The 11,529-nt window shown below is 38.3% G+C and overlaps 1 protein-coding gene across 1 annotated transcript; it reads right to left on the minus strand.

Moving 5' to 3' along the window:
• Positions 1-1,206: 1,206 nt before the first annotated feature.
• Positions 1,207-9,181, minus strand: LOC131897925 (vomeronasal type-2 receptor 116-like). Its single transcript, XM_059248962.1, has 6 exons — positions 9,114-9,181; positions 7,827-8,118; positions 6,664-7,467; positions 5,233-5,460; positions 3,992-4,115; positions 1,207-2,135 (listed from the first exon to the last, which is right to left on the minus strand). Exons 1-6 carry the CDS (start codon positions 9,179-9,181, stop codon positions 1,207-1,209), a joined length of 2,445 nt encoding a protein of 814 aa, XP_059104945.1.
• Between the last annotated feature and the right edge of the window lie 2,348 nt (positions 9,182-11,529).

Here is an 11,529-nt window from a genome sequence, read left to right on the forward strand (position 1 = left end):
ACAGATCAAGCCAATCGACTATCTCACCCGTTCAGAGGGCCTGATCCAGTTGGGGGCCCCTCAGCCATTGGTTCATAGTTCATGTGTTTCCATTTGTTTGGCTATTTGTCACTGTGCTTTATCCAACCTTGATCTCAACAATTCTTGCTCATATAAACTCTCCTCTTTCTCACTAATTGGACTCCTGGGTCTCCACCCGGGGCCTAGGCATGGATCTCTGCATCCAGTTCCCTCAGTCATTGGATGGGGTTTCTAGCAGGACAATTAGGGTGTTTGGCCATCCCATTACCAGAGTAGGTCAGTTCGGGCTGTCTCTTGACCATTGCTAGGAGTCTATTGTCGGAGTATCTTTGTGGATTTCTGTAGGCCTCTCTAGCACTTTGCTTCTTCCTATTCTCATGTGGTCTTCATTTACCATGGTCTCCTATTCCTTGTTCTCCCTTTCTGTTCTTGATACAGCTGGGATCTCCTGCTCCCCCAAGCTCTCTTTCCCTTGACCCTCGCCCTTCATTACCCCCACTCATGTCCAGGCTGTTCATGTAGATCTCATTCCATTTCTCTGTCATTGGGCGATCCCCGTGTCTTTCTTTGGGTCCTGTTTTCCAGGTAGCCTCCCTGTTGTTGTGAGTAGCAGTCCAGTCTTCCTTGTTCCACATCTAGTATCCTCCTATGAGTGAGTACATACCATGTTTGTCTTTCTGAGTCTGGGTTACCTTACTCAGGATGATTTTTTCTAGATCCATGCATTTGCATGCAAACCTCATGATGTCATTGTTTTTCTCTGCTAAGTAGTATTCCATTGTGTATATGTACCACATTTTATTTATTCATTCTTCAGTTAAAGGGCATCTACAGCAAGCCAACAGCCAACATCAAATTAAATGGAGAGAAACTCAAAGCAATTCCACTAAAATCAGGAAAGAGGCAAGGCTGTCCACTCTCTCCATACTTATTCAATATAGTAATTGAAGTTCTAGCCAGAGCAATAAGACAACATAATGAGATTAAGGGTATACAAATTGGAAAGGAAGAAGGATATATGTTTTCTAATTTAGAGAAATACATAAAAAATATTAGAAGAGTAGAGAATAAAGATGGATAAATTAAAGCAATAAATATAAAAATTTAAATTACTCTATGATCTCTGACAATTAGATTCATGCTAAACAGACTTGAAGACTTGTATATAATTAAGAAAAACATGGACTAAGCTGTAAGATGCACTTTTCCTCTAGAATGTGCTTTGTTCCTGACATGATGAAACACATTCCTATGTGGTCTGAACAAAATAATATGACACTTGGGGAGAAAGATGCATCCTAGGAGACCTGCACTGGAAGTCAAAATAGAGAAGACTTCCATGGCAACCATGAGTTTCCCCTTGGTGCTGTGGTAGACAGGGAGGAAGGTGACCCACACACTGAAGAACACCAACATGCTGAAAGTGATGAACTTGGCTTCATTGAATGTGTCAGGCAGGTTCCTGGACAGGTAAGCCAAAGTGTAGCTCCCAAGTGCCATGGAGCAGAGGTATGCCAGGACAGAATGGAAGGCAACAGTGGAGCCCTTGTTGCATATAATAACTATGTGTCCGTGTTCAGTGTAAGCATCTGAGTCAACATAGGGAGGAGAGGTACTCAGCCAAACTCCACAGAGTACAAGCTGGATGAGGGTGCAGACGGGAATGATGAAGTTAGGAGCCCTTGATATCATTATCCACCTTATCAGTCTCCCTGGAAATGTGATCTTGAAAGCCAGAACCACAGTAATAGTTTTGGCCAAGACTGTGGAGTGAGCCACAGTGAACAAAACTGCAAATGTGCTCTGCTGCAGGATACAGCTGGCTGTGGTGGGATGGCCAATGAAGAACAATGGACAGAGAAAACAGAAGATCAGAGTGATGAGAAGGATGTAAGAGAGAGCCTGATTGTTGGCCTTGACAATGGGAGTGTGGTGGTACTTCACAAAGACCCCCAAAACAACAGCTGTTAGTGAAGAGAAGCCCAAAGCCAAGTTGGTGAGCGCCATCCCCAAAGGGTCTTTGTAGGACAGAAATGTCACTGCTTTCTGGAGACAGTCGTTCTGCTCTGTGTTTGCATAATGACTTTCTGGACACCTCACACAATGATCCATATCTACTCAGGAATTAAAGTTATTGTGAGTCTCTGCTCAGGTTCCCATTTTATCTCAATCCTCTTCCCAGCACCAGCTCTCTGGCATTTGCCCACATTTCCTTTGTTGTTTCAGACTCAAGTAAATCTGTTCTCAATAGTAATAATAACAAAAGCTCTCTAATGAATCATTTCAGATCAATACTCCCCATATTCTTTGTTGGACATGAAGTAAACAAGTCTATCCTGCTCATTGCTATACTTAAATGTTTTATCAGTTAAGTGATAATTAATTTTTTTTAATTTATATTGTCATAAATTATTGAATTAAATTACATAAACCTGACTAGATCATAGAACCCCCTCCCTCTGAATTCCTTTGTGTGACTTTGTCATGTTAGTTAAGTACATCTTTACATGCCTTGAAATTTCTTTCTTATAGTTTTGTTTTCATACTCAATATCCAAATTAAAATATTTCCATCGAGTTTATTGAATTCTCCAGTGTGTTTATTCTCTGATAGTGCTTGTGAGAATGAGAATTATTAGATTCATGAATGATGGAAAAACTCCCTTTATGAAACTGTGTAATCATTCCCAGGGAGAAAAGAACTATTTAACAGATAGATATAAAACACTTGTTTTAGTCTTAGTTGGTAATAGAATAATTTTGTGATACTTCATCTTTTCTAATTTGTGAGTTTCATCTTGAATTCAAAAGATATAAGTGTCAATGTACTTACTATATATTTTCATTAAAATAATTCTATTTCATACTTTAATTAAAAACAATCAATATTTTTTCAAAGTGGAATTTGCAACTTAATTGTTGTTGAAAATTCTAATTAAAACCTATTGAATTCATCTTTTTGCTAGTATCTATAGAATCTTTTATTCCATTATGAGCATTTTATTTGTTTCTTCTAGATCTGCCCTCCTGCTGTGCTCACACTCTCAAGGCACTATGTCTCTACTGTATTCCATGTGTTTACTTCTATTGGTTTCTAAACAGAGCAAGAATGCTTCATATGCACAACCCAATATATTCTTTAGTGAAAGCACAGGGTACACAAGTCATGACAACTATTTTATAAAGATATATGTATGATTTTCTTCAACACAGATACACCTCATTTTATAGGATTTGAGGCAGAGGATTCACTGTTTTGAAATATTTAGCATTGATCTGTTACTCTTAAGGGGGACCTGGTTTCAGTTGTAAGTACCTACATGGTGGTCAACGCTATCCATGCCTCCACCACCAGGAGATCTGAATCCCTCTTCCAACTTTGGTGTGCACTAAGCAAGTACGTACACATACAAGCATGCAGGCAAAACACTCAGAGATAAAACAAAATGAATGAACGTCTAAAATAAAACATTTAAAAATATGTCCACAGTTAAATCAAATTTGACCTTTCTGATAACCTTTGATAAACGTAGGAACCATGATTGAAATTATGCATGTAAGAGTCATAAGGATCAAACTATTAAATGTGTATTAACTATAAACTAAATATGCTTTGAAATACATGAAAAGTCAGGAATTTATAGTGTGTTTGTGTGTGTGTGTGTGTGTGTGTGTGTGTGTGTGTGTGTGTGTGTTTTAAATGCCACAGTGAATCAGGCAGACTATTCTGTGTAAAGTTGTTCTCTAAAAGTAACAATGGCTACAGTGCATCAAATAAATAAATCAGGTGTTAATTTCCATGGGGTGAGCACCAGTTAAACTGATGGTAAAAATGAACCAAAATATTTTTACTTCTAACTTAAAGAATCACTGCACTTATCTCTGCTGTTCCTTCACAGAACTTGTCCCTCTGCTTAGACATTTCAGAACACTGTGGAGTTGGGGAATACCCCAGTTAGACTGGCACTTACCTGTCTCATTGGAAATCTCATTGTCTGGACAATGAGTGCAATCATAGCAGCAGGCAGGCTTGCCTTCCTGGGGTGATTTTCTGAATCCAGAAACACAGCTCTTGCTGCACACAGAACGAGGAAGCTGGGAATTAAATATAGAAGAGGAAATACTCAGGAGTGTATAGTTTTAAAACAATAAAGTGGTTTTTTTGAATATTGAACAATGAGTTGGCAAGTTTTATAATTATTTTAGCAGATTCTTGTTTTGATGCACCACTTCTTTCTAATTTCAAAATAGCATACCCATGAAGATCAATGTGCTTAAACAATGATCCAAAGACAACAGAAATCTGAACAATTATGAAAATATAAAAGCTAGGGCAAAATAAGAAGTTTGGTCACTGAGTTCTTGTCTAAATGGGCAATTGTAATGGCATGCGGATACTGTGTGTACTTCCTGACAGCAGGAGTGAGCAGCTTTGTTTTGCAATGGTGATGCTTAATTTACATTTGTCAATCTGACAAGTTTTAGAATTACCATATAAACTAGTCTTTGTGAATCTGTGTGAGCAATGATCTACATTAGGGTACTTGAAGTGAGAATACCTATTCCGTAATTAGGTATCACTATTTCATTGGCTGTTGTTAAAGATTGAAATAAAAACAAAAAGTGATGTGAAGAGCAGTGTTCACATCAATCTACTTCCTGACTGAAGATACAACATGACTCACTTTCTCAGATCCTTGCCAACATGATTGCCTGAATCATTATGAAATGCTCATGCCAAATGTGACCCACTAAAGTCTATATTCTTAAGTTATATCAGCTTGTTTTTTTTTTTTTTTTTTTTTTGTTGTTTGACAAATTGCTGACTTTTTTATCAGGTAGACATGTAATTGACCCATGCACATGTGCCCTCTATATTATTGTTCATTGCCATGGGCCTGAAATCAATTGACAATGAACTGATATTTTCTAACCTGGAAGTCAAATTACTACACTTGTCAAGTGGTTTCAGGACAAGGATGAAATCTTAATAAATAGACACTGTATTTGTTACTGGAAATACGTGCACACAGAAAAAAAGCATAGAAAAATAAACAATCCCATTACTCAGAATAATGCAAAAATACTTCCTCATATGACAGTAGTTTTGTGCATACAGATGAGCATTCTATAAGGAACCAACTATCATTACATCCACAAACAAATGTTTATTGACATAGAGATCAAAGCACTGAGATAAGTTCCAGCCCACCTCTGTAAATCCTATAGCCCACTTTATCATATGGTCAGACAAAAGCAGTTCTTGGCCCTGTGGAGCTTTTGGAGAAAATGTTCCAACTTTGATCTTTTGTCTGAGACCATCTGGAAAATTCCAGAGGTTGAAAATGTCATATTCTGCTTCTAATTTCCTTTGTGAATCCAAACCCATAAATTTTCCAGCACCATATTTGGAATGGATATTGTTGAGATAAGGGTGAAGCTAAAAGAGATACAGAATTTGATGATGAATTTATTCCCAGAAAGATCAACAGAACCCAATGCAGCAATGGGTCTCATTGTCCTAAATCCCTGATATGAACTGTAAGTTATACCAAGCTATAAACACTTCAATGGATGAATATTAAAAATGAATATATCATAATGTTTCTTGTTAGTTAATTTCAAAAGGAAGAATTTGCACACAGAAACACACAGTAATTAGCAAGCAAACAAAATGATTTAATCGACTGTGGTGATGTATTGTATCTTCCACTATATTGTGTACCCTAATAAAGTTTATCTGTGGATCAGATGAAAAAGCCAGCTACTATACTAAACATAGAGTTCAGGCAATGGTGCACACGCCTTTAATCCTGTCACTAGTGAAGCAGATTTCCTTCTGGATCTCTGTGATTTCAAAGCCACCTTGGTGTGGTGATACATGCCTTTAAACCCAGGACTGGGTTTAAACCACAGAGGTCTGGAGGTCTGTGCAGAGAGACAGGAAATGATGTAGCTAGGCAGCGAGAGGAAGTGAGATGAAGAACAGAAATGCATATAGGTGTGGGTATAAAGGAAGTAGGTCTCTTTGGCTGAGGATCACCAACTGGTAAGAACATTGCTGACTTCTTCCTGCTTTTCTGATCTCTTGGTATTAACCCCAATATCTGACTCTGAGTTTTTTATTAATAAGACCTTTAGCAATTTGTCCTAGTATCAATGAATGTTGATTTAAGCAAATTTCCACAACAGTAATCTACTCAAAGTTTCAGTTTGTAAATTGGGGTGTTAATGTCCAAAATGAAATAAAATGGTCAGTTAGGAATCTTAATCATAGCTTCATAATTTGAATTTTAAGGATTGAATAGAATTTGACCATTAAAGATATAGTTCTCCTATTTCTGTTCTGCAATATACTTAGAGATAATGGGGATTCAATTGGATATAGAATCATGAGAAGATTCTAAGGATAACTGTAACACAAAGCAGATAATGACATATACAGATTTAAACTTTATTGCCACTCATTCAGTCTGAACAATGACACATGTGTCTGCAAAGACATCTAGACAAAGAATTATATACAGTCTCTCAGGTGATTTTTGGTAAAACCTGCCACAGTGTGCAATCATGTATTCTGTGCTTTTAGGAAACCTCAGTATGTCAAAGTACGTTTGACAATATACACAAGAAGAGAAATTACCTCCCAAGGATAGGTATTTACCTCCCCACTTCCAGGAGGGTGAATTTCCACTTGTTTCAGAGTCATTTCATGGAGACTGTGAGCCAGAGCATATACAGAATTATATACATTGTAACTCTCTTCAGTCATATCCATTTCCAAAGCATTTCCAGGCAACATTTCCAAGGAAGCATTGGGTTGACAGCTACCTAATATTTTACAATTGGGTCCAGAAAAAGAGCAATTGAAATATCTGTTCCACAAAAGAGCAAGGATATAGTCTTCTGGATATTTGGAAGGCTTGTATGTCTGGATAAACTTCTTAAAATCATAAATCTCAGCATGGTGTTGTGCAAAAGTGAGACTCCCATGTAATGGATCAAATATGAAATACGGAACATCAGTAGTTACATCCCATTGTGACTTAATGATCCAGACTTTCCAAGTAATTGAATGCATTCCTATATATAATATTAGACCATATAAATATTGAGTAACATCATAAAGGAAAACAACATTTGTAGATGATTTCAGGATATTTTGATGAATTGTTCTGGATTCATAGCCCGAGTAAACCTGGCTGTCAGGAATCATTTCTACAAAAGCTACACACACTCTATTCTTGTCCATCTCTCTTCTCAAGTTTGATAGAAACTCAGCCGCATTGCGGTCATCTATGAGAATCAGTCCCACCCAGGTCCAGTTGAAATGAACCATCAAAATGACAATGCCATGTGACAGAGACATGTCCTTTTGTGCTGTCTGGTAGAGAGAAGAAAACTGGACTCTGTCACTTAGAATAGCGTCAAATGGCCCAAAAGTAATCTGAAGAAAATAGGAAACATAAGTGAAAACATTGACATAGAACACAGTTTTAAACCTGAGGTGACACTTTTATTGGTCTAGACTACCTTCTGTTCATGGTATTTTAAACTCACATCTTGTTTCTGAAGATATTTATAGAGAATTTCTCACAAGACACAGAGTTTTCTAAACACCCAGTATAGGCTCCAGCGTCTTCTTCTTCTCTATCTCGAGAAAAGTATATGATGACAGATAACCAAATATCTGATTTGATCTCTTTGATAGATGAATGTCACAGCTTCACCTCTTTACATTGAAAATATACCAAATGTCTGCAGTTTAATATGGGTTTCTTGTTCCCTCCCAGCCATGTTCCTCACCTGTGGATATTTGTAAAGATTCAGCAGTCTCGCAACTTGTATGGATGTTTCCCATTCTGTTCCTGTAAGCAAAGCAGCAACCTTGTTCTTTCTTTTGCATGTGTAATTGGGAATGTTTTTTCCCATTCCTGTGAGGCAAAAAAAAGCGTTCTGCGTAATATCCCGTAGATTGTTTTTAACATTGTAGAGCTCAAATCCTAGAGATGTGTTGGGTAAAATGTGAGTGTTCCTGTTGATCTCCTCAACGGCAAATATGAAGGCCAAAGAAGACTGGTAGCTCCTCAACTTGAATCTGCAGAGAAGGATTGTCAGTATTCATGGCCTGGATTCATATCATACCTAACAGTATGATGCTGGACTACATTGTAGATGATACGGTACTAATGGCTTTTATACCTTCAATGTTATATATCTACAAATAATAATTTTGTTATCATGGGGATTTTTTTGAATGTCCTGGTATATAGTAAGTGATGGTTTTATTATCTAAAAGACTTGGGTGTGTCTAAAATTTCCTGGCAGGAACCTTGACCTGTACTGATATTAACCTCAGAATCTCTAGTATGGGGGAACACAAATAAAACCCCCTATTTTTTATATTTTAGTGATATAATCAGCTGATGAAGACTTCCACCCTTAAAGGCTCCCTGCTGTGGGATGTATGGCAAATGTGTTGCAGATTAATCAATAAAACACTGATTGGCCGTTGGCTAGGCAGGAAGTATAGGCGGGGCAAGGAGGAGAATAAAGCTGGGAAGTGGAAGGCTGAGTCAGAGAGACACTGCCAGCCCCACGATGAGAAACAGCTTGTGAAGATGCCGGTAAGCCACGAGTCATGTGGCAAGGTATAGATTTATAGAAGTGGATTAATTTAAGCTATAGGAACAGTTAGCAAGAAGCCTGCCACGGCTATACAGTTTGAAAGCAACATAAGTCTCTGTGTTTACTTGGTCGGGTCTGAGAGGCTGTGGGACTGGCAGGTGAAAGAGATTTGCCCTGACTGTGGGCCAGGCAGGAAAACTTAAGCTACAAATGGCGTCCAACGTGGTGGCAAGAGTTTCCACCTAAAAACTGAGAAAAAAGATTCTAAAACGGAGCTAAAAACAGCTTCCTAATTGTCTCTCTCAAATGAGCGGCAGCTGCTGGTTTCAGCTATTGGTGGGTTCCTAGCGTGCTTGCTCAACCTGCTGTATGGCGGGAATGAGGCCTCTGCAAGTGGCACATTAAGCTGCATGGTGGATTTAGACTTTGCTAGCACAAAACAAAAAAAAGAGGTTTCTGAGCTACATGCTGCTTGGATAAAGGCATGGACCCACGATGGCTCCCAGAGCTGGTGGTAAGCATACCGCTGCCATGTTGGGAAGCTGAGGTGGGCAGAGCCAGCAGCCACAGCTGCTGCAGTTTAAAGCGAGAGATTCACAATAAGACAGATTCAGATGTAATAGTTTACAATGTTTGTAAAAGATATGTAGGCTTGAAAGAGACAAAAAAGGTGATATATAGAGTTATAGAAACAAATACATAGTTTTAAAAAATAAAGTCATTAAAGAGACAGTAAAGGTAGTATAAAAAATAAGCCACGTAAAAATGGATATTACACAGAGAATCTGGATTGTGTTGTCTTAGGGACTTTTAACTGCAGAAAAACATTTGATTGTAAAAGATGTTGAGTTATGCCAAAATGTATATTTTAAAGGTACCTTGACTTCAAAATTTGGATATAAGGATATGTTGCTTTGGAAAAGAGTCTCTTTTGTTTCCACAGAAAGCCAGAGGCTATGGATTTGTTCAAGATTAAGATACATCAGGTTTGACCAGCCAAGACCCCCTGAAGGTCTCCAATGACACCATGGTCCAGATGATCCAACATCCAGAATGGTTTGAAGGCATCTGGCTCAGACGATACAGCCTCATGGACTATTCCATAATTCTAAAATTTTCTTTGTTTCCCCATAAGATACAGCGCCCCCTTCCAGCAGGAAGTAGTAAGAGAAGCTACGCCCAAATTCCCAAATTATGTGTAATTTTACTTTGTTAAGGTTAAAACCTTCCTTTTTGAAAAAAAAAAAAGGGGGGGGGAAGTGCTGTGGGATGTATGGCAAATGTGTTGCTGATTAATCAATAAAACACTGATTGGCTGTTGGCTAGGCAGGAAGTATAGGCGGGGCAAGGAGGAGAATAAAGCTGGGAAGTGGAAGGCTGAGTCAGAGAGACACTGCCAGCCCCACGATGAGAAACAGCTTGTGAAGATGCCGGTAAGCCACGAGTCATGTGGCAAGGTATAGATTTATAGAAGTGGATTAATTTAAGCTATAGGAACAGTTAGCAAGAAGCCTGCCACGGCCATACAGTTTGAAAGCAACATAAGTCTCTGTGTTTACTTGGTCGGGTCTGAGAGGCTGTGGGACTGGCAGGTGAAAGAGATTTGCCCTGACTGTGGGCCAGGCAGGAAAACTTAAGCTACAGCTCCCCTGTTCTGTACTATAAAAACCTCAAGTCCCCCAACACCACAATCATTCTCTCTGTACATAGATGGAGAGACTGCATCCTTTCACTTGTTTTGATGAAGGACCAACAATGCTTATGGGAATGTCTGACTATCAATCCCAAAGCAACCTTGGATCTGAACCTGAGAAGGTTTAGGTGTCCAGCACCAAAACACATCTCTTTGAACAACCTTCCCTCTCTCCCATGCCATCTTCCTCTCCTTTCTGAGAGCCATACAATGAAGAGCAGAATGACTGAGTGAACTTCTTATAGCTTAACAGTCTACAGTCATAACTTGAATCCCCTGGGCTACTTTGTAGCAATTTTTTGCTATTTCTACCATTTGCCAGCCTTTTTCTTTATCCTTTCACTATGTTCTTACCTCCCACACAAAGTGGATTGCGTAACAACCTTGAATGCCCTGATGATAGGTGTAATTACATTATCCTGGAGCTGAGTTCAACTTGAACAGAATATATGACCTGCTTTATTGCACATGTGACTTGAGGATCCTCATCAAGATGGAAGCAACCATTTGACCTGGAGGCTAAGTTTGACTAATGATATTATAAAGCAAGCATACTCCATGTGACTTCTTGGGACAATCCAAAGTGATGACCACCATTATATGTCATTGTCCCATTGAGTCCAATAGGATCCATACACCTATATTATATACAACCATGGAGATAATATCTGACCTCTGTGGTGATTATTTTTTCATTATTAATGTTTTTCCTCCATTTTGTCTTAACATTAATAGGTTATTAGTTGATATAATTACTAGCTTCTAAAAAGATCCTAATTAAAATCACAAACCTCAACAGAGACTCTAAGGAAGAATTGCCATGTGAGAGAGAAACTGTAGCCAGGAAAGTGCTTTTATTGTAGGCTCTGCTGGGTCTCAGTGCTAATTCTGACTGCTAAGTCCAAGTCAGTTTTGCTCTAACTGAGGTAAAATGTCCTTTGTCTGTCATGTTTGTTATGTGAATGTCTGCTTTTGTTTCTGCCCAAACTAACAACATATTGCATAAAGATACCTCTGTGAGGTTTTCCTTTTACAATGAAAAAGATAAAAATCTAATCTCAACCAGCAATAATCATAAAATCTTGTTTTTTTTTAGAATTTGTCTTTTTTTTCATAGTACCACAAAATTCATTATGTATTTTAAACTCAGGAGGCTTTGAAGAACTTGCAGGTTTAAAGAGGGATTTT

Source organism: Peromyscus eremicus, chromosome 23, assembly GCF_949786415.1.
Source record: "Peromyscus eremicus chromosome 23, PerEre_H2_v1, whole genome shotgun sequence".
NCBI lineage: Eukaryota > Metazoa > Chordata > Mammalia > Rodentia > Cricetidae > Peromyscus > Peromyscus eremicus.

Excerpts from the sequence above, each read along its gene's own strand:
- LOC131897925 (XM_059248962.1), bottom strand. The coding sequence starts at position 9,181 with ATGGCAGCGGTATGCTTACCACCAGCTCTGGGAGCCATCGTGGGTCCA. Across the intron at positions 5,461-6,663 it reads TAAATACCTATCCTTGGGAG|CTTCACCCTTATCTCAACAA; the intron begins GTAATTTCTCTT and ends TATCTCTTTTAG. Across the intron at positions 2,136-3,991 it reads TGAGATTTCCAATGAGACAG|ATATGGATCATTGTGTGAGG; the intron begins GTAAGTGCCAGT and ends ATTCCTGAGTAG.